Source organism: Schistocerca americana, chromosome 2 (assembly GCF_021461395.2).
Source record: "Schistocerca americana isolate TAMUIC-IGC-003095 chromosome 2, iqSchAmer2.1, whole genome shotgun sequence".
NCBI lineage: Eukaryota > Metazoa > Arthropoda > Insecta > Orthoptera > Acrididae > Schistocerca > Schistocerca americana.
Window position 1 is genome coordinate 190,431,962 of NC_060120.1, and position 26,206 is coordinate 190,458,167.

The 26,206-nt window shown below is 39.1% G+C and overlaps 1 protein-coding gene across 1 annotated transcript in view; it reads right to left on the reverse strand.

Moving 5' to 3' along the window:
• LOC124593865 (TGF-beta-activated kinase 1 and MAP3K7-binding protein 3) overlaps window positions 1–26,206 on the reverse strand; it is a 488,317-nt gene that overhangs the window by 68,491 nt on the left and 393,620 nt on the right. The window contains exons 7-9 of the mRNA XM_047132213.1: window positions 15,519–15,615; window positions 14,780–14,896; window positions 12,515–12,682 (exon numbers count right to left, since the gene is read on the reverse strand). Coding sequence (XP_046988169.1) covers window positions 12,515–12,682; window positions 14,780–14,896; window positions 15,519–15,615 — 382 coding nt within the window. The remainder of the gene's footprint in view (window positions 1–12,514; window positions 12,683–14,779; window positions 14,897–15,518; window positions 15,616–26,206) is intronic.

Sequence of the window (26,206 nt, forward strand, 5' to 3'; positions counted from 1 at the left end):
GCATAATCTTCAGGCCTCTGTATATGAAAACATACATAGTACAGTAGTAACTTGTACATTATTACATACTCCAGCAATACAATATAGCCAAGGGAATCCCATACATTCAATTAATTACACCAGTAAAGCAACAGAAGTCACATACATCCCTAATCGAAACTCTAACAAATACGGCATGGACCAATAATATAATGAAACAACCCAATAACACAGAAGCAAATGGCTGGAGTAAACAAATGCAACAGAACCGTAATGGACAAACGTTCATTGGATAATGCAAACTCACTGAAATAATAAGAGTATATGTGATATTATAGTGATGGACAAAAATTGCAATACCAGGCAGGAGTTTGCAACATAAACAAAAGTTGATACACATGTTACTATATCTGAAAGATGATGTATATTCAAATTTTGTGCCAGTTGCACAAGAATGGCACTAGTAGCACCACTATGAGGATGCAAATCAGGTTTGTTTTAAATACGCACTGTAACGGTTGTGAACATTAATCACCTTTGAGACTGGATGTGATGAGTTGATGTCAGTCAAGAATGACTTTAAGGTGACAAAGATGCCATTATCAACACCTCACTGAGTTTGAACGAGGTCATGTAACAGGGCTATAAGAGGCTGGATGTTCTTTCTGTGATAATGCAGAAAGACTTCGCAGGAATCTAGCCATTGCACATGATTGCTGGCAGCGGTGGTTAAGAGAACGTATGTCGCAAGAAGATCTGGCTCTGGATGGCCACATGGCACTACCAAGAGAGAAGGCCATCATGTTTGGCATATGGCTCTGGCACATCGCACTGCATCTACAGCAGCAATTTGAGCAGAGGGAACCTTAGGGACACAATGAACTGTTACAGATTGGTTACTTCAAGAACAGCTTTGAGCCAGACGCCCTGTAGCATGCATTCTGCTGACCCCAAACCACTGCCATTTGGGACTTCAGTGGTTTCTAGCAAGAGCTCATTGGAGGGCAGAATGAAGGTCTGCTGCATTTTCTGATGATAACTGGTTCTGCCACTTGGTGCCAGTGAAGGCCTTTTGTTGGTTAGGAGGTGGCCAGTGAGAGCCTGTAATCAACCTGTCTGTGGCCTAGGCATACTGAACCTACAGCTGGAGTTAAGGTTTTGGAGTGCAATTTTATATGACAGCAGGAGCACCCTGACTGTGTATGTTAATCTGGTGATTCAAACTTTTGTGATGCCTTTCATGAACAGCACTGTAGGGGTTGTTATCAACATAGTAACAATCACCCACATACCACTTTTGTAACCCAAAATGCTCTACAGAGTTTCGACATGTTGCCTAGGTCTGCTCAATCACCAGATCTGTCCCCAGTAGAGCAGATATCAGACACCACCGGGTGAAAACTCCAGTGTCACTATCAAACAGCATTAAGCGTCCCTGTATTGACCGACCAAGCGCAAAGTTTTCCTGCTTGTATTCAACATTCTGGCAGTTATTAACATACCAGCAGTTCACATTTGCTGTGGGTTATCTGGCACTTACATTAACCTGTGATATTGCAATGCTAATCACTTAAATATATTACCTAGACAAATATAGTCCCAAAATTTCATTACTCCATATTAATTATTTTTTGGTGTTGTGATTTTTTTCTGTCAGTGTATTTCGGTGAGTGTGTGTTATTCAATGAATGTTTGTTCATTAGGTTTTTGTTTCATTTGTTTACTCCAGCTGTTTGGCTTTATGTTATTACGTTGTTTTGAATTATTATTGGTACACCCTATGTTCAAAGGTGTTCCGATTAGTGACAGACATGACTTCAGTTGCTTGGTGGTGTAATCCATTGTATGTGTGGGCTCCCCTTGGGTACATTAAATTGATGGAGTATGCAATTACTGTAAAATAGCTAAGCAATATAAATTAGATGTTGGGTTTTGTTTTTTCAGGTACCGATAGTATATCTTTATTTTGCAGTTTTATGTTATGATTTATCCCCATTTTAATCACCAGCTGTGATTTTTGTTGTAAGTACTCTCATTGTACTTTATTATCATGCTATGTATGTTTCCATACACTAGGGTCTGAAGATGCCAATTTTTCGCAGACTGGTAACATGTTTTGAATAAATGAAATCAGAATGACAATACAGCAGTTGGTTTCAACTTTCATTATTCAAAAACTTAAGCAATACATGTTTCATGGAGGGCATAACAATAGACTCATGATGAAATGTTGATTCTACAAAAAGAGGGTATAAGAATCATCTGTGGAGCTAAATATATGGAACTGTGTCATGGCCTGTGTCCAAAAACTGGTGTGCTGACCATAATACACACGTATATTCTAAAAGTTGTTGCTTGTTAAAAGCGTGCACACCATCATATTTTCATCAGTGCAATACTAGAAATAAAGAAAAAAATTCATAGGCAGCCAATGAACAGCCCTCTATGGAAAGGGTCCACAAAATGCACGAATGAAATTAGCCAACGCACTGCCCAGTATAATTAAGTTTTATTCTATGGCCAATTTTGGTGTTATTTTCTGACAATTTTTGGGTTTTTTCTGCCAAATTTTGTATTAGTTTCTGACAGTTTATTTGTGAAGCACCACTCATTCCTTCTTTTTGTTTAGGTTATTACTTCTTCATGACACGTTGAAAATTAAATAAAACTTCAAAGTTCACTTCTGAGACATAATGCCACCCCACCCACCAACGCTTCACTCTAGGGTGAAAATAGCCATCCAGGAAATAAAACTGAACACACAACACAAACTGCCTTCAGTGCAACATCAGACATTTACAATATCCACATATCCTGCTGGCATTGAAAGTTGCTTTTTCACTAAATTATGAAAATATTTGTATACCTTCAGGATATCATAAGCATTCCAGATTTGCTATTCTAGGACGTTTAACAGACTCTTTGCCACATCAGCATTAATAAAGCTCATTATCATCCCATGGTTGAAAGAAGATTTGTCAATATAGGTTACATGGGTCTATGGCCACAAATATTGTTAGTCTACATTGAAGGTGCAACCCAGCACTTATCAATGTTTCTTTCACCTCTGTATGAAGTATCTGTCCCTTAATGTTTTTCTGAAGCTTGTTAGTTTAGTCACTAAATACTTATTTTCCCACAAAAATGAAGTAATCTTCACTTTTAACTTGGAATACAGGTAACGGTTCTACTGAGAAATGTCAGATTTCCTGATATTTTTGTACATCAAACTGTACCACAAAGGATGTGGAGGTCTTAAAAGCAGTGAATCACTAAACTGCACATTCTTTTGTAGTATGTAAATATAAATACAAAAATCACCAAACACAAATCGACATGGCACCCACTCCATTTGCTTCTACCAGCCATACAGAGCATCGGACAAGTGATGTGATGCAAACTTGTTTCTGGTGGTACAACAGAACAATTGGAGTGTTTATTTCACTGTTTGTTAAATTATTATTTTTACTATTTTGTGAATGGGGTTTGTGGTGACAGTGTGCTGTTGAGTAGGCCAGGGCATAGGCTAACTTTAAATGGCTTCAGAAGCCATGCTGATTTACATGCTTTTTTATATTTATACCAGCTACAAAAATATGTAGGTTACAGAATGATTTTTTAATTTTGCTGCAGAGTCTGTGCTGATACAAATCTTCCTGACAGATTAAAACTGTGTGCCAGACCGAGACTCAAACTTGGGCAGGTGCTCTACCAAATAAGCTACCCAAGCATGACTCTCGACCTGTACTCACAGCTTTACTTCTGCCAGTGCCTTAAACAACTACCTACTAAACTGCCTACCTTCCATATGCAGTTTTGTTTGAGGTCACATCTAGAACTATAGTTCATTACAACAGAAATCAGTTGTCATATATACAATAATTCTCAGCAATGATTATACACAATTGTCATTGTTGAGAAAAAAGGTTGAAGGCCAATGTCATCATTCAATAACTATCAGTCACCAACATTAGTAAACTGCTACCCTCAGAGTTACAATATTTTGACCCAGGAAAAGGGAAACTGCTGAATTTCACAAATTTCTGTAAAAACTGCTGTATTCACATTACGATGCTAAAAATCATAGATTTCACATTATTTTCTGCTTTATCATTTACACAAAATATTCCTGTCCCTGAGACTCTCATCACAGTGAAGTTTAAGTTTCATCTAACGAAATTACGTCAACAAAACTCTTTCTGCAAAACATGTAAACAGCAGCAGACCATTTTTTGGTAATCTTATCAGATGTTTATTCAGAAGAATGTATTATTGTGTTGTTTATCTAGAACTGTAACCTTAAGTTATTTTTAAACATATGCAATGAATCATTTGATGTTGAATAAAGTATCATTATTATTAAGGAAGTAGACGAGATACTCTCTCTCTCTCTCTCTCCCCCCCCCCCTCCCCCCCCTTCCAACTACTTATAGATCAACATAATTAACATAGAATAATGTGAAACCTATTTAATTGTATAGTCAAAAAGCAAAATCTGTGTTCAGTTTTTGGCGTAAGCAAGTTATTATTATTATTATTTCTCTTTCTTCTCTCAGACGTTATGTATGGTTAAAAATGGAAAGCGATGTGGACCTTGATCAAGCGTAACTTCCTTTTAACTGTACGGTATATGTTACATTGCATTTAGGAACTTTCGGGTAATTGAACATGTATCAATAATTACAGATTTCTGTAGTTGTATATATAAGTTTGGATGTAGCTGTATTGCGTTGATGTACTGGTGGATATTGTGTGGTATGACTCCTGTAGTTGATAGTATAATTGGTATAATGTCAACTTTATCCTGATGCCACATGTCCTTGACTTCCTCAGCCAGTTGGATGTATTTTTCAATTTTTTCTCCTGTTTTCTTCTGTATATTTGTTGTATTGGGTATGGATATTTCGATTAGTTGTGTTAATTTCTTCTTTTTATTGGTGAGTATGATGTCAGGTTTGTTATGTGGTGTTGTTTTATCTGTTATAATGGTTCTGTTCCAGTATCATTTGTATTCATCACTCTCCAGTACATTTTGTGGTGCATACTTGTATGTGGGAACGTGCTGTTTTATTAGTTTATGTTGTATGGCAAGTTGTTGATCTATTATTTTTGCTACATTGCCACGTCTTCTGGGGTATTCTGTATTTGCTAGTATTGTACATCCGCTTATGATGTGATTATTATTATTATTGTTTTTCTCAGACGTTATGTCTGGTCAAAAATGGAAAGTGACGAGGACCTTGATCAAGCGTGACTTCCTTTTAACTGTACGGTATATGTTACATTGCATTTAGGAACTTTCGGGTAATTGAACATGTATCAATAATTACAGATTTCTGTAGTTGTATATATATGTTTGGATGTAGCTGTATTGCATTGATGTACTTGTGGATATTGTATGGCATGACTCCTGTAGTTGATAGTATAATTGGTATAATGTCAACTTTATCCTGATGCCACATGTCCTTTACCTCCTCAGCCAGTTGGATGTATTTTTCAATTTTTTCTCCTGTTTTCTTCTGTATATTTGTTGTATTGGGTATGGATATTTCGATTAGTTGTGTTAATTTCTTCTTTTTATTGGTGAGTATGATGTCAGGTTTGTTATGTGGTGTTGTTTTATCTGTTATAATGGTTATGTTCCAGTATAATTTGTATTCATCATTCTCCAGCACATTTTGTGGTGCATACTTGTATGTGGGAACGTGTTGTTTTATTAGTTTATGTTGTATGGCAAGTTGTTGATGTATTATTTTTGCTACATTGTCATGTCTTCTGGGGTATTCTGTATTTGCTAATATAGTACATCAGCTTGTGATGTGATCTACTGTTTCTATTTGTTGTTTGCAAAGTCTGCATTTATCTGTTGTAGTATTGGGATCTTTAATAATATGCTTGCTGTAATATCTGGTGTTTATTGTTTGATCCTGTATTGCAATCATGAATCCTTCCGTCTCACTGTATATATTGCCTTTTCTTAGCCGTGTGTTGGATGCGTCTTGATCGATGTGTGGCTGTGTTAGATGATACGTGTGCTTGCCATGTAGTGTTTTTTTTTCCAATTTACTTTCTTCGTATCTGTTGATGTTATGTGATCTAAAGGGTTGTAGAAGTGGTTATGAAATTGCAGTGGTGTAGCCGATGTATTTATATGAGTGATTGCTTTGTGTATTTTGCTAGTTTCTGGTTGTCCTAGAAAGAATTTTCTTAAATTGTCTACCTGTCCATAATGTAGGTTTTTTATGTCGATAAATCCCCTTCCTCCTTCCTTCCTGCTTAATGTGAATCTTTCTGTTGCTGAATGTATGTGATGTATTCTATATTTGTGGTATTGTGATCGTGTAAGTGTATTGAGTGCTTCTAGGTCTGTGTTACTCCATTTCACTACTCCAATATTGGTATAGCATAAGTATTTATAGCTTTTGTCTTGTTTCTTGCTGTCAATTTTGTTTTCAGTATTTTTGTTAGTCTTTGTCTATATTTTTCTTTTAGTTCTTCTTTAATATTTGTATTATCTATTCCTATTTTTTGTCTGTATCCTAGATATTTATAGGCATCTGTTTTTTCCATCGCTTCTATGCAGTCGCTGTGGTTATCCAATGTGTAATCTTCTTGTTTAGTGTGTTTTCCCTTGACTACGCTATTTTTCTTACATTTGTCTGTTCCAAAAGCCATATTTATATCATTGCTGAATACTTCTGTTATCTTTAGTAATTGGTTGAGTTGTTGATTTGTTGCTGCCAGTAGTTTTAGATCATCCATGTATAGCAAATGTGTGATTTTGTGTGGGTATGTTCCAGTAATATTGTATCCATAATTTGTATTATTTAGCATGTTGGATAGTGGGTTCAGAGCAAGGCAGAACCAGAAAGGACTTAATGAGTCTCCTTGGTATATTCCACGCTTAAGCTGTATTGGCTGTGATGTGATATTATTTGAATTTGTTTGGATGTTTATTATGGTTTTCCAATTTTTCATTACCATGTTTAGGAACTGTATCAATTTAGGATCTACTTTGTATATTTCCAATATTTGTAGTAACCATGAGTGGGGTACACTATCAAAAGCTTTTTGGTAATCAATGTATGCGTAGTGTAGCGACCTTTGTTTAGTTTTAGCTTGATATGTCACCTCTACATTTATTATCAGTTGCTCTTTATATCCTCGTGCTCCTTTGCAACAGCCTTTTTGTTCTTCATTTATAATTTTGTTGTGTGTTGTATGTGTCATTAATTTCTGTGTAATGACTGAAGTTAATATTTTGTATATTGTTGGTAGGCATGTTATGGGGCGATATTTAGCTGGGTTTGCTGTGTCTGCTTGATCTTTAGGTTTCAGATAAGTTATTCCATGTGTAAGTGTATCAGGGAATGTGTATGGGTCTGCAATGTAACTGTTAAATACCCATACACATTCCCTGATATGCTTATTATTATTATTATTATTATTATTATTACTGTTACTATTACTTATACACAAAATTGTATCTATCCTGTCCTCACTGCACATACTCATCCGTGATGCAATATCTGCACTGACTGCTAGGTTCTGCAAAGAAGAAATAGACCTGATCGAAATGATTGAATCAATCCGTATCACTACCTGAAATATTGGGTGTTCAGTGGGAAGATGGCAGTTGACAGAATGTGGTAGTATACTTGTGGGATATTTGTATAGAAGGATATGGCATCAATAATCGAAAAGAAATGAATGAAAGTGGCAACCAAATATTACACATTTGTAAACTGGTTAGTATTAACTATTGTCTATGTGTTATAAACTGTTGGAAATTCTGAATCTGATTTCTTAGAAATCAATGGTGTTTCCAGTTTATTTGACGGTTACTGTTGCCCTTGCATTTATGCACCACTACATTCTTAAGACACAGTGTGCTGTCATTCAGGATTTCCTGGAATTATCAGCTCCCCCAGGAGATAAAAATCATACATTAGTTTTAAGAGGATGAATATTGATGATGTGTTTCTGGTTTCTAACAAAATCAACTGTTTAGTTTTACACATGTTACTTAGATGACTGACCAAGTTGTCATCCCCAGTTGTCCTGAGTGTGGGTCTCACATGTGTGATCACCACCTGCAATCCCAACAGACTGTTTGGTATTGAGATAAATGATTGTAGCTTCATCATAAGTTGCAGTGGTATTTGTATTGCCTATGTCACATTCTTTGGTTGGTTGGTTGGTTTTGGGGAAGGAGACCAGACAGCGTGGTCATCGGTCTCATCGGATTAGGGAAGGATGGGGAAGGAAGTCGGCCGTGCCCTTTCAGAGGAACCATCCCGGCATATGCCTGGAGTGATTTAGGGAAATCACGGAAAACCTAAATCAGGATGGCCGGACGCGGGATTGAACCGTCGTCCTTCCGAATGCGAGTCCAGTGTCTAACCACTGCGCCACCTCGCTCGGTGTGTCACATTCTTTCTTACATTTAGTAGTCACTACTTGCTTGCCTAAATTAGAGCACTGCCTCTGTCAAGTTTGATGCTATGACAATTTTGAAGTGGTCTTTCTCTTTATAGTCCTACTTTTGGAATCCTTAGAACAAACTGATGAAATGTTGTGATAGCTTCACTTAATTCTTCATGCTTCTGTCCCATTTGATGGAAAGTATTATGAACAGAACAGTCAAGTGAAAATTTATAGCTATTTATTACTGATAGTTAAGTACAACCTGCCCAGGTAGCCTTGTGTGTTAATGTGATCACTTCTGGTATGGGGAGGTATGCCTATCACGGATCGAATCTGCCTAACAGATTAATGATGACGAGTCATTGTGCTGGCCAGCATGGATGTGATTTTTAGGCAGTTTTCCACATCCCACTACATGAATACCAGACTAGCTCCCATGTTCTGCCTCAGATACATGCTCCGCAAACATTTAGAATACCTTCTCACACTTGGACGTAGAATTTATTCTATATGCAGACAGAATGGGTACACTGCTTCTGGCCTGGGAGGTGAATAGGAGACTGATGACTGTTTGGTCTCCTTAACCACTTACTCAGCATCACCAGTAAATACATAGGACATTTTGAGGTGAAAGCTGTAGAATGTGCTAAATTCAGGCCAAAATGTTTCCTTTGATTCATTGATCACACATTTGTGGCATGGCCACACAGAATGAAAAAACTCCAGGACTTCCTGAACACCTGAAATACCATATAAAATTAACTACAGAATTTGGAAAAGGGAGCAGCAACATTTAGTTCACGTATTAGTTATGAGAAAATTAGAGATGCTGAGTCACAGATAGGCACAACAAAGAGACTCTCAGAACGTACATTCCACCTTGGATTTTCCATTGTTTGATTATGAGAAAATCGACCGTATCTCTTAGCCATGTGTATAGAAAATCCACACGGAAGGACCCCTATCTCCGAAGCTCCAGTCACCATTATCCATCGCAAGAAATGCCATGCTGAAGACTATTGTAAATAAAGCTTTGTAATATTAATGGCCTCCAAAATTCAGGCATATTTCACATTTGTGGTAATATGGCATGTCATATGTGAATATATTAGGTCTGCATATCAACTGTTCCCAAACACTGTTTTCAGTTTAGGAGTGAAATAAGACCAGTATTGTGGTGCATACTCCACTTCAAATTGTTAAGACAACTTTAATTAAGAGATGGAAGCTTCAATTTAAGCTCTGGGACCTGACATTTAGTTTAAAAAGAGTTTTGTTTGTCTTCTCATCTGCCACAGGCAGTACATACAGAGACATCTGCAGTTCATGGAAAAATGACCTTGACTTAAGAAAACAAATGTGCACTAAGGGTCCAGCAGGCACCAGATGTTAAACTTAGCTACAAACAGTACCACAGAACTAAACACTATGCCACAGTCTGGATGGAGACCTGGCAGTGAGCTACATGTGAGACCCACGCTTGGAGCATCTGAAGAAGGTGGCTAACCTAGCCAAAAATATTGTGTGCAAAATACCATCAACAAATCAGACAGAAAAAACCACATAAACAGCAGTCTTTCTAATGGAATTAATGGAATGACATGATCAATATTCCTCTTCTATAATAAAAATAAAATCTGATAATGAAGTTTTCTTAACTTCAGAACAGTTGGTTTAATCATTTGGTAAAAGCAGATACAAAAAATGAGAATATTAATGTGTCACTGGGCTCAATGTACTCATCTTGATTGGGGCACAAATGAGGTTATATTGTAACATTGAAGACAATGCAAGCAATTGTGGATTACAAACAAGTAGTACTTGTTCTGAATTGTACTTTGTGTGTCCAATGTCTATTTATGAATAACAATAAATGTTTTGGAAAAAAGAATTCTGCCTTAAACAAATACAATTTTTTTCTTGTGCTTGTTCAATGCACACTCCTTTTCCCTAAAATTTATTTATTTGAAAGCAAACACAGACCAAAAAATGAGCTTGAACCTCAAGCTGAACATCCATCAATGTTACCAAAAAATTTAAAAAACTGAATGCAGATTGTCTTGAACAGACATGATCCCATAGAAATTCTATGGAAGCATTTTATGCTTCCCACATAAATTCCTCACATTCAACAGTAAACACATGTTTTAGAATAAGGAAGACTGAGCATCTGCCTACCTATCTGTGTTTGCAGCTACTATGAGCTCTTCTTTGAGCTTAATCTCCAAGCATTTTTTGATTCCACTTCCCTTATGTCTTTATGACTAATAAAAAGCTACATTCAACTTGGAAAGTCCTATTAATAATACCGTTTTGATGGTCACTACTGATAAAATGTTCATTTTGGAGGAGAAGCACAATCATAAGATGCATCGAATACATTATAATAATAAGCTGCAAGCTGATGAAGTTTTAATTTTTTGTCATATGGTGCAACACATACTTTAATCAGTATGCTTAATATATTATAAATGTTTACAAATAAAAGAATGGAATTTGTAAATCGGCTCCTCTGTTGTACACCTATAATACAAAAAAGTCTCCAACAAATGTAGACCATAAGAGACCCATTAAGTAAGAGTTTGTTATGTAAATTTACTTGTTAACAGAGTTAACACAAAACTACAAGCCTGGTTTTTGCAGCTCCTTTTGTTATAAACTGTTTGCCAAGTTCTTATAAAAATATCAATGTGCTTTTGTGAGCGCACACATAGAATTTGAGAAAGAAATCAGCATGCACACAAAAGACACTAAAATGTTTACTATTTCTGCATGATTGTAATTTTTATTATTCATGGTATCTGAGCAGTAAAATACTTGCAAACCATTTTAAAATATTGTAGATCAAGAAGTAAAATTAAAAATATAAAATTACCTTCACATAATGAAAATGCATGGGATTCCACATAAGCAACACATTACAATTCCAGAGTAAAGGAATTAAATCAGTCTATTCAACAGAACATTTCACAACAAAATGATAATAAATCTACAAGGAATTATGTGAAGTGCACTATTACAGCTTACCACACAATTATGTAGTTAGTTACTTTCACATTACAAAGGTTATGTGGGTTAATTTAATTCTAAAACATACTTGTATGTAATTCACAAGAATACAAATACAGTATACTATCACTTATATATTATTAACCTTAAAACTACAAATGAAATGAGCAATGTTTCTAGTTGTTAGTGTGTTGTCCTGTATGTCCAAAGGCACACGGAACACCTGTTCCCTTACTGGAAGACATTTATCACAAATCTGGCAAACACTAAATCGTACAAGAATAACACACACTGTTTAGGTTGTATTAGTGGAAGCATAAATCACACAGCACATTATGTAACAAGGAAATTTTTAAAAAGTAAATCCTCAGAAATTACTGTGATCTCCACAGGTGTTTTCACACAAAATTCCCAATTATAACTGTTTCAGATTGAATATTAGAATTACCCAATGCTTGTACCCAACTGCAGTAATTAATTTTGATCATACAATCTCTAATCTCTAATATTTCACTGGAAACCAGGCAGAATACGGTGATTACTGAAAGAAGATAGTAACCTCTCATTCATAAATTTGCAAAACTCTTATTATGTTTATAAATGACTGAAAATGTGTATACATTGAATTTATCCTTCTTCTATGGGTTCAACTTGTGCTGTTGCGCACTGTTACCTCCAGTGTTTGCCCCCACTATAAAAATTCAAGGTTAAAAGTCACATTCTGTAATTAAGAAATACTTTCTTCCATAATTACAAAGTAATTGCTTGTCCACATGTCCCAACTGTGGATCAATACTTGTAATATTACAGAAAAAACTGTCCTCCTTTTATACATAACTTACGTCACACACAGTGACAGTATGAACTGTGAAAACCTTTCGTTCCTTTACTTTGAGTCCATTTTAATTTTAACTGACTTCAACATTACACAGACATACTTTGGCATGATTTTTCTGGAGCTGGAGAGGATGTAAAGGTTAGACAGAGTTATCACACTGCTAGGAATATGCAGGTGGGGATGATACAGGCTGTGTGTCTAGGCCCAGCAATCCAAGCTTAGAGCAACACACTGAGAGGCCATCAGTGGTGGTCGGGGTACCTAGCAGGATGCGCGGCATTTCACACTGCTCGCACTTGTCCAGCAAAGGGTGGTTGCGGAATGTACACTCTGAACACATCCAACTGGGTCCGTCAGTGGTTGACTCCCCAGCTGGCGCCGTGGGGGATGGGGCTTGATGCGTGGCTGTAGGATGTGCATGATCATGCCCTGCAACAACAAAAACAAATAATTATCACCTCCACTTTTCTACTTTCTACTCAGACAACACATTTCTCTCTCTGTGTTCATTAATACTATTTAGCAAATGCATGTCATTCACTAACTAGAGACGGAATTTGAACAAATTAATGACATTATTATAGGAGCAGCATTCTAACTGGGAATATCATACTCACTTCTTTCTTGCCACTGTGAAAAAAAAGACAATATTTTAAAGTGACAACTGTCTACACGTTAAGCACGATGTTCATACTGGCTGACTGCCATCGAATTAGTTTATTTTATACTTAATTTTCACAGTATGTTCAGTGGAAAAAAATATGACATAGCAGTCTTAAGAGTCAGTTAAATGAAATACTATGGAGAGCCGCTATGGGTTTTGTACTTGGTGGTGGAGTAGTTCCACTTTTTCAATTTTTTATGAGCTCCGTGGATTCCTAAGAGGAAATTTTTCAGTGATACAGTGTCTCAGAAAGATATTTCAGACAATGCATGTTTAAACTCATCCTGGAATCATTCTCATCACCTCAATAAATTTGCACTGTTTCAAGAATATCATCATGAACTGAGTGATACAAAATGAACTAGTGATTCAACTAGTGAATAATAATTTTCTCCATGTCAGCAACCTTACAAACAACAGATCTATATTTGAGCAGCATTCAGATCTATATTTGAGTGAGGCATGGGTCAGTGTTTGCTAAACCTGAACAGATACATCGTTTGGTATAAACAGGAAGTGATTCAGTGTGAGTGCCTGCTACTCTGAAATACATCTGCCAAATAAATTGCAGAAATTTCTTGCCAATGTCAACATTATGGAATAATAAAATGATCATGGACAAGCTTTCACTGTCTGGAATCATAAAATGGCTCCCAGTCCTAAACAGAGCTAGCAAAAGACGTTCATCCGTCCACAGTTACCATCAGGAAGGAGCCGGCTTGCAAGATGTCTTTCACCTTCATGCCACTTTTTAAGATCTAGGGTACAGAATCTTTGTTTTTCAAATGCATTAATTTATAAATAAACAAGGGCAGAAAAATGGTTGGCCAATAGCGGCTTCACAAGGTGTACTGCTAGTACATACACATAAATTATAAATACTTTGGACCTTCTCATCCTGGGGACTGAACCTCTTTTCTAACTTTCTTCAACCTATTCCTTTTTACTCCCTGATGAAGAAGAAACTAACATTTCCAAACCTGGACTGTGCCCTGTGTGTGTGTGTGTGTGTGTGGGGGGGGGGGGGGGGGGGGGGTGTTTTTATAGCTCCCACAAATGAATTTTCCTTTTGATATAGTTAATGTCATTTACATGTTGGTCTCTTTGTTTTTCAGCCCCCTTTTTCTGCAGCGCCAGATATACAACTTGTATAGGTTAAATGCCATCTTTTGCAACTGTAATGAAAGTCCTAGCACGACTTTCATTAAAATTACAAAAGATGGTGTTTAACCTACACAACTTGTAAAATCATTTATTTTTATCTCATATGACACATGTACTGACACTTACTGATAAAGCCTGAGTGTCAATGAGCTGCAGTTTTTTTATTGGTGCTGCATCTGAGATGGAGTCTGACAATTGAAAATTATGGAGTGAGCAGATTGTTTGGGAATGAACATTACTATAAGCTTGTTCCTTATGCTGTAGCTTTAAGATAGTATATACTACTTTTAACACAGACATTATCTTGGGTAATATGTGCTAGATACAGATAGTGAAGGATAGGTACAGAAGCTGAAACTGTAGCGATAAATTCTCTGTACTGGCTACAATACAAAACCTTTACAACAGGTTACATGTAATTAGCACAGAAAGAAAAAAAGAATCTCTGGGGTAGGACCCAAGCCATGGAATATTCTGGTCAGATGTACAGAAACACAAATAAGGAAGGATAAGATTGTATGGAAGAAAAGTCTCATTCCCCCCCCCCCAAAAAAAAAGACACAACTTCATACACGAAAATACAAAATATCTAACTGGTTTATCTTCTGCCATTGTGTTATTTTGCATGCTCAAAAATCTTGAGTTATGCTCGTTTTTCGCTTCTGCAAACTAACAAACCATGCTATAAAACTACTTACGAAACTGCCGTGATCTGCTATCAGGAGAGAATGGCATTTCCTCTGGAGGCATTACCACACCACGTTGGCCTGTATAGATGTTTTTGTAGAATTCCTCATCTGTTTCACCCAGAGGAACTGCAAATATGGATGCAGAGGCTTTATAGTTTTTAAGCACGTGTGGTATGCCTCCTTAATGTAAAAATATTTCAAGTATATAATACAGAGGTGTAATCTACTGGAGTGGTAATGCTAAAATGTCATCTTCTTTTAAGCAATAACATTGAGGCAATATCTTTCATTTTAGCCTACTCTTCCTCAAATGATGAAACTTTTTGCACAAAAGGATTAAAAGAGAAAAAGAGTCTTCAATACTGGGCCATTTAATATTTTGATTTTTTTCAAAGCATTACTATGAGCAGTCAGACTTACAAACAGTCTGATGATAAAATGACATGCGTAACTACTAGATAATACCAACACAGAGGGAATGATGAGAGCTCACACACCACTTAGTGCCTGATACTTTGAATAATTGCAACTAGGCACATGACTCTCAAAGGTTTCATTGAATACTACAGGGCAATGTCTGACTTGTGAACTGACCCACTCAGTCAGTAATAGGAGGATTACTCATACAAATAAAAATATTATCTATAAATACCACAACAACAAAAAACTGAAGGGCAAAATCAGCACCTTATCAGATTATGTTTAAAATACATTAAATGTAAGTCCAACAAACAGACTTAATACTGACCTCTGGCATCAACACTAAGATCAACCTCCTGGCTCATTTTCTTGCATTCTTCTTGCAACTGATGAATCTCATCCCGCAACCTTTGCACCTTCTGAAGCTGAAAAAAACATTAGTTTTACGTATAGTTACACAATATAAGAGATTTCCATACTAATGATTGATTATGTGAAAAAAAACACAAATTTTGATATTATCCTAACTGTTTACTCATCTGCAATTGATTGTAGGTCACACACACACATAGCCTACATAATAACAACACAGGTGATGCATTCCTAAAGTTTACCAACATCACTTGAAGAAACTTATTTTCAATGCATATAACACTGTACACACTCCCAAATTTTCTCTGACGTAAATGAATGTAGCATACTATGCATAAATAGATTAACTGGTCCATTACTGTTCAATTACGCTATTGGTGACATACCACTGGAAACAGTAACTACCGTAAAATACCTAGGAGTAACTATCCATATTGACCTAAAGTGGTAGGGCCACATCAAAGAAATTGACAACTGAGTTTCAACACTAGTCTAATCAAAAAGTAGAAGACTTAGCATTTGGAGTTCTTGTTGGGTTCAATTCCAGTACGTCAAAATTTTAATTAGTCCAAGAATCATGTAAAAGAATTCTCTAGTTGGTCCTGAAGCCCTAAGGCCACAAGTAAATATGATGATGATGATGACCACCACCACCACCATTCTATTCACAAGGAGACAAAGACTATATAGAAATTATTTTGTATTTTATGTTGCGTTTGTATACATCACCGTTCAGCTTAAAGTGATTTTTTTGTGAGCAACAAAATCCACTAAGGAGTAAATATATTTGCAAAGTGCGTATAAAAATTTTGAGAAGTGTTATTACTTATTTTACATAATATTCTCATTTGTCACTTCTGATGAAGAAACACTTTATTTAATAGGTGTAAAACAAAGCATAAGACTATAGACAGAGAAAAGCAGCATGAAAGGCATTTGGCTGTCAAGAGAGCAATGAGACTGATTGTTTGCATGTCGGCCATCGCTTGCGACACTGTTCTAATTTCAAAGTTAAGTACTGTCAATCTGCTTTATTGAAATAAAAACTATTAATGTGATTTGCTGGAGTTGTTGTATAGCTATCTGAGAATGCAGCATCCTTTGGGCACACTACAGGGTGACGAATGGGCAGGACCCCACACTGAACGTGTACTGAGAGGGGCAGCACAGATGGTCACTGGTCTGAACTGTGGGAAAGTGTCAAAGAGATGCTGAAGGAACTGAACTGGAATACTCTTGAAGATACACAAATTATCCTGAGGAAGTCTATTAACAAAGTTTCATGAACTGGCTTTAAATGGTGTTTCAAGGATTATACTACAATCCCCTATGTATCACTCACATAGGGATTGTGAGGATAAGATTAGAAGAATACTACATGCACAGAGGCATTCAAATAATTGTTCTCCCTGCACTGTGACCGGGACAGGAAGAAACCCTAATAACCGGTACAGTGAGATGTACCCTCTGCCATGTACCTCACGGTGGTTTGGAAAGTATAGATGTGGATGTAGAAGTATCATAGCTGGAAGCAGTTCGTATTCATCAGTGAGGCCACAAACAATGAAGTCACCACTGAAAGACACTTACAAATACATGCGCTAGTGACCAGAAAATCATCCCAATCTCAGTTGCTTCTTCGTCGCGGACAATGGTGGCCGAGCGCATTCTCGAGTGACATTTGGCGATAATGTGACAAGCGGTCCCGCTCGGGCGCCTGGCACCAAGGCAGGTGGCGCGTGTGGGAGGGAAGGAGAGAGGGAGGAGCTGGGAGGGGGCGAGGCGTGGAGGGGCAGTAAACAAGGCGGGGAGTAGTGAAGCAGGGAGGGGGGCGCAGCAGGTGGGCGGCGGAGGGGCGGCGTGGGCGGCGCGCTATTCTGGGCGCAAGGTCGCGCCGCTTCCTACAAAAACAAAGCAGCCGCGCCGCGCCGCAGCCAGCGCCCACACAGCTGATCGCGGACCGGACACCTGCGGATGGCAGCGCGCCACTCGCCGAGGGGTGACCACGGCGGGGTGCACAAGCGCACGAAAGCCGCGGCGGGACGATGTGCCGCTTTGTCCACTGGCTCCGCCGACCACGTGGATCAACCGCCCACTGGGCATGGCGATTGTCCCAATTCGATGAAAAGTTCTGTCAGGCTGGAACTAAAGTGGAAGGAATAAAAGAAGGTTAAGGTTTAACGCCCCGGCGACCACGAAGTCATTAGAGACGGAGCACACGCTCAGACTCGGGAAGGAAATTGGCTGCATCCTTTTCTAAGGAAATTCCTTGTGTTTCCTTTAAGCAATTTAGGTAATCCATGGGAACTGACTCCTCCTGAACGCTAGTCCAATGTCTTGCCAATGCACTGCCTCCCTGAAGAGTTTAGTGCGTTAAATAATTATCTTAGAAATAAAGTAGTGATTGCTCCTCACGCACATATGCATACAGCATGCCAGAGATGGTTTCGCCAAACGTGTTCTTCGTTTGACTTCCTAAAACCGACAAACTTATCTTTTGCCACCCAGCTTAACTTTATCGCTTCCGAAAAGAGTACATTTTTAACTAGTAGTAACTCACGGCTTCACAGATGTCTGCGCATTACCGCATTTTAGCGCGTGCAAGTGCTTGAATGTATATACACAGTCTCTCCTAACACTCGTCTGGCGTACTTTCTCTGACTGGCAGATATTTGCAATTTTGTCTTTGCAGTCTGTAGCTGGCCCTTACGACCTGCTACCGTCATGAAGGAGCTCTTCTTGGTCGCGGCCGGGGTACTGGTTATTCTTCGGGTTCTACTGTCCCTGCTAATACATATCGATAAAACAAATATCAAACTACACTAATTTGGGGTCGCTATATCGAATGGACATGTGGAATTCAGCTATAAAAATCATTTTGTTTGTAATGGGAAATAAATCGACACTTTTCGTCGACACTGGGCACCTATGAAAGGCGTGATGAGCAGCAATTCTCTGGGCTGACTCAAACTACATGTTGTTGTGGTTTCAGTCCCGAAGACTGGTTTTTTCACTTCTATGTGCTTGTCTATCCTGTGCAGGCCTCTTCATCTTCGAATAATAACTGTAACTCACATCCTTCTGAATCCGCTTACTGTATTCATCTCCAATTTTTAACCCCTACACTTCCCTCCAATACTAACTTGGTGATCTCTTGATGTCTCAGAATGTGTGCTATCAACCAATCGCTTCTTGTAGTCAGTTTGTGTCACAACATTTTTCTCTCTCCAATTCTATTTCAGAACCTTTTCATTACTTCTATGATCTACCCATCTAACCTTCAGCATTCTTCTGTGGCACCACATTTCAGGAGCTTCCATTCTCTTCTTGTCTAAACTGTTTATCATCCACGTGCCACTTCCACACATGGCTACACACACGACAAATGCTTGCAGAAAAGACACCAACTCTGTCTCACTCCCTTCTCACCCCTGCTTCCCTTTCATACCCCTCGATTTTTATAGCTTTTGTCTGGTTTCTGAACAAGTTGTACATAGCCTTTGGCTACACACTGAAAATACGAAAGTACACCTGACGACTCTTAGGAGGGGCTCCCTACATATACACGTGCTAGTAAAATTCATCATGAATATTCCATTGTAAATTGAGAAGAATAGTAATGTTCACAGCTGTAAGGGGCAATCAAGTAAAAACGCGACAGAATCAAAAACGCAAGTAAACTGTCTATTATTTCAAAAGTAATCCCTCTGATAGTTAATGCATGCATCCCACTGTGAGACAAGACAGTCAATGCCTTCACACAAAAGTGCTTGCGGTTTGCCCAGGAACCATGATTGTACTCAGGCGTACACCTCTTCGTCGCAAACAAATCGACAACCACGAATATCTTTCTTCTGAGCTGCAAAAATATGGAAATAGCAAGGGGAGCGATCGGGGCTGTAAGGACGATGTGTAAGGGCTTCCGAGCGAAACTGGGCGTGCCCTGTTGTTACCAAGGTTATTTTCGACCGCGCTGCAGAAGTTTCACTGGGAAGCCCTTACACATCATCCATTCAGTCGCGACCTCTCGCCATGCCATTTTCAGATTTCTGGAACTCAGAAGAAAGACATTCGTGGGCTTCGATTTGCTTCGGACGAAGAGGTGCACGCCTGGACACAATCGTGGTTCCGTTGGCAACAGCAAACATGAAGGCACTGACAGTCTTCTCTCACAGTGGGATAAATGCATAATACAGTTATGGCGATTACTTTTGAACTAATAAACAGTTTACTTACTTTTCCCATCTTTGTTTCCACCTGACTGCTCCTTATACAACAATACAACTTCAGTCAGAGGTAGAATCAAGTACGGAGGCATGGCGTGGGAGTTTGTTGGGACTCTAGCTGTCCGAGTTGTTATGTTAATGACCTGGTAGACAATAGTAATCTCAGATTTTTGACAGAGAACGCAATTATCTGTAATGAAGTACTGTCTGAAAAAAAAGATGCGCAAATATTCAATCAGATCCTTACAATATTTCAAAGTGGTGTAGAGATTGGCAGGTCGCTTTACATGTTTAAAAATGTGAAAGTGCGCGCTTCACAGAACTTAAACGCTTAGTATCCTATGATCACAGTATCAAGAACCACAAATGGAATCAGTCAACTCGTAAGAATACCTGAGTGTAATCATTTGTAGGTATATGAAATGGCATGATCACGTATGCTGAGTCGTCGGTGGAGGTGGTAACAGGACCTCGATTCATTGACATGATACGGGGAAATTAGCAACAGGGAAAGGAGACTGCCTACATAACAAATGTGTGATCCATCCTAGAATGCCGGCCGGTGTGGCCGAGCGGTTCTAGGCGCTTCAGTCCTCAACCGCGCGACCGCTACAGTCGCAGGTTCGAATTCTGCCTCGGGCATGGATGTGTGTGATGTCCTTAGGTTAGTTAGGTTTAAGTAGTTCTAAGTTCTAGGGGACTGATGACCTCAGACGTTAAGTCCCATAGTGCTCAGAACCATTTGAACCATTTTTGAACCATCCTAGAATATTGTCAGGTGTATGGAATGAACACTAAATAGGACCAACAGGAAATATTGGACGAATGCAAAGAAGATAAGTTGTAGTATGCCCAGGGAGAGCGCACGGAGACGCGGCAAAATCTGGACTTAAAAGACAGGTTGAAATTATCCTGAGAAAGCCTACTTACAAAGTTTAAAAAATCAGCAACCCCCAATGACAAGATTACAGTGCTTACAGTATGCACAGAAGCAATTAAACTATCATTATTCCCACGCTCCTCATACGAATGGAACGGAAGAAATCTTAGTTAAATGGTATCGTGTAATGGGAAGTATCGTCTCCCAAACATTTCACAGTGGTCTGCTGAATACAGATGCAGATGCATTCGTTATTAAAGCAGTAGCCATACAAGAACTTCAGTGTGCAGCAATCATTTGTTTAATAATATTACAATGTCACATAGGTAGCAAGATAAATTTTAATTCTAATTGAAGATTCGTCTAAGAATATAAGAAATCAGACAGAAGAAATGATTCCTAGATCGAACACAGTAGTCACATTCGTTTACTTCATTGTTAAATTTGTGTTTCAGCGTTGACATGAATAATGACATTGAATACTATGTTCGTTGTTATTAACCTTAAGCCACTTCGCTGTTTAGTAATTTGTAAGTGGCAAGCATGCAGCCTTACACACAAAATAAATCATACGCATAGCCTGCTGTAATGTTTTTACTGATACGGAATTTCTTTAAGTCGGATATCTGTTTGTTTATTACTCATGGCATGGGATTCAGATTTATCATAGTAGATTCCATTTTTAAGTAACAGTTGCGTCAAAAACGCTTGTGCGTGTATTTCTCCCACATCCATACCACCCAATACTTTTTTAACTTCTTTTCTGACCTAAAGACAAAATTATAATGTGTTCGCAATTTTCCGGCCGTGGTGGCCGTGCGGTTCTAGGCGCTACAGTCTGGATCCGAGCGACCGCTACGGTCGCAGGTTCGAATCCTGCCTCGGGCATGGATGTGTGTGCTGTCCTTAGGTTAGTTAGGTTTAATTAGTTCTAAGTTCTAGGCGACTGATGACCTCAGAAGTCGCTTAGTGCTCAGAGCCATTTTTTTTTGTTCACAATTTGTCAATTTCATTTACATAATCTGAACAGATACTGTTAACATACAAACATCATTTATTTCGAAAGATTAATTTTTCTTAACGCTCGCTTTCCATCTTTGGCCTGTATAATCACTGGGTGTTGTGTGATGTCCTTAGGTTAGTTAGGTTTAAGTAGTTCTAAGTTCTAGGGGACTGATGACCATAGATGTTAAGTCCCATAGTGCTCAGAGCCATTTGAACCTGTATAATCTGTAAAGTACGCCACGAATGGTAGTTAGCTGGAGTTAAAGAGCGGATAGCGTTTGTGAGCTAGGTCAGAGATGGTGTGGTGTTGTCGAAGTAATTTCGGTAACGATTTAAAAAAAGAAAATTAGTGCACCTGCCGAGATTGGAACCTAAAACCTCTTTCATGTGGGCGCTGTTACCCTATCCATTACACCACGCGAACAGAATATACAGTGCAACATTTTTAACGCCATTGTGTGTCATACAAAATTCTGAATTTTTCGTCAATTACTCGCAAACAAGGCCCCACCTGAGTGAATGGCTGCAGTGTGTGATACCTGGGATCTTAACCTGCATCACCGTATTGATAGTTGCGAGAAGCCGATCGCACTGCTGGTGACACCTCCTTGTGCGTCCCAAAGCACGCTGAATGCCAACAACACGCTTACCTTTCTCATAGCTATCGACAACTTCTAACTTTGTTTCTAATGAATACGACATTCTTCATACACGCTTCTTTCCCTCGACAGGCACCTTTCCTTCCTTTTACCCCGCACTGTAAACACAGCCCCTGTCAAATGCACCTTGACAGCTCTACTGTCCTAAACTGACGATTACTGTTTCGACAAACACAACAGAACAAATGTTAACAGATGGAAGCACTGGACAGATAACTAAAATCGCATATATGCGAAAACACTGAAAGGTGGCTACACTGAGCCACAGCGCCAGAGAGTTTTGTTTCGCCGCCTCCACTGGCAGTGATTATTGAGAAGTAGCGGAGGGCAGTGCTTGTTGAGAACTCGTAGTAGTCAGTGCTTGCTGAGATGTCGTAGAGAAGAGTGCTTGTCGAGATGTGGCAGTAGGCAGTTCTTGTTGAGATGTGGTAGTAGCGAGTCGGTGTGGAGATATTGTAAGGATTAGAGTGATTTTCATCAATATAAATGAGGTAACAAACTCCTTTTCTTTTTTTCTCATTATTTCAATATCCTGAATAATGCGTCATTACAGGTTCAGTCAACAAAGCATCTGGCTTGGGTTCTTGTATTAGAGTGTAATTCTGGTTTTCTTGCGCAATTATAGTATTTCTATTTTTTTTTAAATTACTTCAGTATAAATGGTATTTAAAATTTCTTGTCTTGTTGAAGAAGAACCGTGCCAGATGTGTACGTTGAGTCATACTTCCACACACAGAACAGTTATACTTGTGCTTTGGTTTCGTAGGTTTTGTAGTTGCTGGGGACTTAATTAATTAATTAATTGTATTAACGGAAATTTTCATTTCATTCTTTGTTGTTGTTCTATACAGTCAGATTGCGTACAAAAACTAGTCAGGGCCAACCGTTTAAGTGACTTCGTAATCGGACATACAGCTACTAAAAATTTAAAAAGAATTTGCTTTTCATATTTATATAAATATATAAAGAAATTTTAAATACCATTTATACTGAAGTAATTTAAAAAAAATAGAAATACTATAATTGCGCAAGAAAACCAGAATTACACTCTAATACAAGAACACAAGCCAGATGCTTTGTTGACTGAACCTGTAATGGCGCATTATTCAGGACATTGAAATAATGAGAAAAAAAGAAAAGGAGTTTGTTACCTCATTTATATTGATGAAAATCACTCTAATCCTTACAATATCTCCACACCGACTCGCTACTACCACATCTCAACAAGAACTGCCTACTGCCACATCTCGACAAGCACTCTTCACTACGACATCTCAGCAAGCACTGACTACTACGAGTTCTCAACAAGCACTGCCCTCCGCTACTTCTCAATAATCACTGCCAGTGGAGGCGGCGAAACAAAACTCTCTGGCGCTGTGGCTCAGTGTAGCCACCTTTCAACACGAATAACAAATCCGCGTATAACGGAGTCCGCATATAGTTTGAATATAAAGCGTGGATTTTGCGAAAAGCACTCCACAGACCACTTCGGTTGGAAATGAGACGCATGTATTGGCGAAAAGCGCAAAGTGTGTAAAATTATACGATCCTACAGAGTACAGTTACGCATTTTGCAGCTGCCCAGTTTGCATGCAGGTCTCTCCAGAAGTGAAGTGTACAGCACTCCCGTTGATAAAGTTGAAGAACTGGAGCAACGATTTGTAGTCTTGTGGAGATTCACGAGATAATATGGGGGTGTTTCACGTAATTCGTTCAAAAGTTCACTTGTGTGTGAATTCCTAAAGAGCCAAACTGCTGAGGTCATCGGTCCCTAGGTTTACACACTACTTAAATTAACTTATGCTAAGGACAAGAGACACACCCATGTCCGAGGAATGACTCGAACCTCCAGCGGGAGGGGTCGCGCAGTCCGTTACATGGCGCCTCTAACCGCGCAGCTATAATTCTTAACTCGCTACACAGACGAGACCAGATTTGCATTCAACTGCGAGGACGACATGTTTAATCAGGTACGAGTGTATAACAAATTGTGATATGTAACGTGCCGAAGCAGTATTATAATTATTTTTTGCGCTAAACCATGGGTGAAATTTGAGCCCAATTGAATTGTTACTTATCGAGAAGTTTACATTTCAAATCCATTTGTACTAACCAGGACAATTTTCATACTGAAGTCGGTGACCGCTGACAACCACACATTCGCAATAACTTTGCAAACGGTTTGTTCGTGGATGCATCTTTACTGGAACATCTTTACTTCTGCCGCCTCTGAATCACAGGGTCCGGGGTTCGCTTCCCGGCCGGGTTGGGGATTTTCTCTGACTGGGGACTGAGTATTTGTGTTGTCCTCCTCCTCCTCCTCCTCCTCCTCCTCCTCCTCCTCATCATCATCATCATCATCATCATCATCATCATCATCATCCGAAAAATGGAACTTTGGACGGGCGCTGATAACCGCACGGTTGAGCGCCTCACAAACCAAACATCATCATCATCTTTACTTCTATTCTTCGCCGGTGTCAGTTTTCACTGTTAATTGTGATACACCCTAGTGACAGACAAGGAAGATATGTTGGGGAGGGGGGGGGGGCGATGGAAGAAGAGTGAAGTAGTGACAAACCGAAGCTCTGAGGCAAACCGTATGTTGGCATCGGGCGGCTCAATTGAAGAGTAATGACTGATGAAGCGTTGGCCTATTTTCGTACTTTACCCTGCCTAAAACATTTAACCCATAGAAAATGGCGGCCGTGTCTAGACTTTTTCAGAAACAATACGAATCTTCGCGAATTAAAACATTTGATTTCTCTTTCCCAAAAACCATGAAAAATAATTCGAAGGGAAAACTGACCGACATTTAGGGCGACAGGCTGACAATGGTGACACGTGAAGGACACACGCGGTTCAGTCACAGAGCAAGTTGCCAGGACTGATATGGGTCGTTCATGATAAACTTTATCTTTCAGAGTGCAATGTCTGATAACGACAGTACTAAAAGTACCTTCCGGGAGAAGATTCAAGACAGCGCGCCACTGCGTCAAGAGTGTTGTTCTAGAGCCGGCCGTCCTAGCCGAGCGGTTCTAGGCGCTCCAATCTGGAACCGCGCGACCGCTACGGTCGCAGGTTCGAATCCTGCCTCGGGCATGGATGTGTGTGATGTCCTTAGGTTAGTTAGGTTTAAGTAGTTCTAAGTTCTAGGGGACTGATGACCTTAGATGTCCCATAGTGCTCAGAGCCATTTTGTTGTTCTAGTTGCTGTACTACACAGGTGGCCATTAGAACTGCAACACCACGAAAGCGCCATGCAACAAACGTCCAACTGGCATGAAGAGCACTACATGCTCGGTTACGTAAATGATAGCATTGGAGCGCGACCAAAGGAAATCTGTATATAAGAAAGATTACGCAGCGTGTTTCTCATTCACAAATCGCATTTGAATGCTGTTTGTTCGTGAGACTGTACTGTCTGCTTGGTGGTGCAGCTCCATATGTACCTTGAGTCAGATACGAGCTTGTTTTCGAAAAGAAAAGCATCCATTTCTGGAGCAACACGGACTGTCAGCACGGTGGCCATTGTTGCGGCTTCCTCTGACACAGCACCGGGCGCCGGAGCCCGAAATTGGTGCGGCCAAGAGCAACACTGAACACTGGCGACAACCAGTTCTTCGTACAGTATCTCGAAGGACGTATACATGTGTGCTGTCTATGACGAGAACAAACTTTGCTAGATTGTATTCGTCATAGTCATATGGCACCAGCACCTAGCTTGAGTGTGTAAGGTGCCCTTGGGTACTTACCACGATCACCTCTGGTTTGCATAGTTGTTAACTTGGACAACAGGAGTTAAATTTCTGACGTGTTAAGGCCGATGTCTTTGCCCTATATCTGAAGTCTCCATAACATTATCATTCAACAA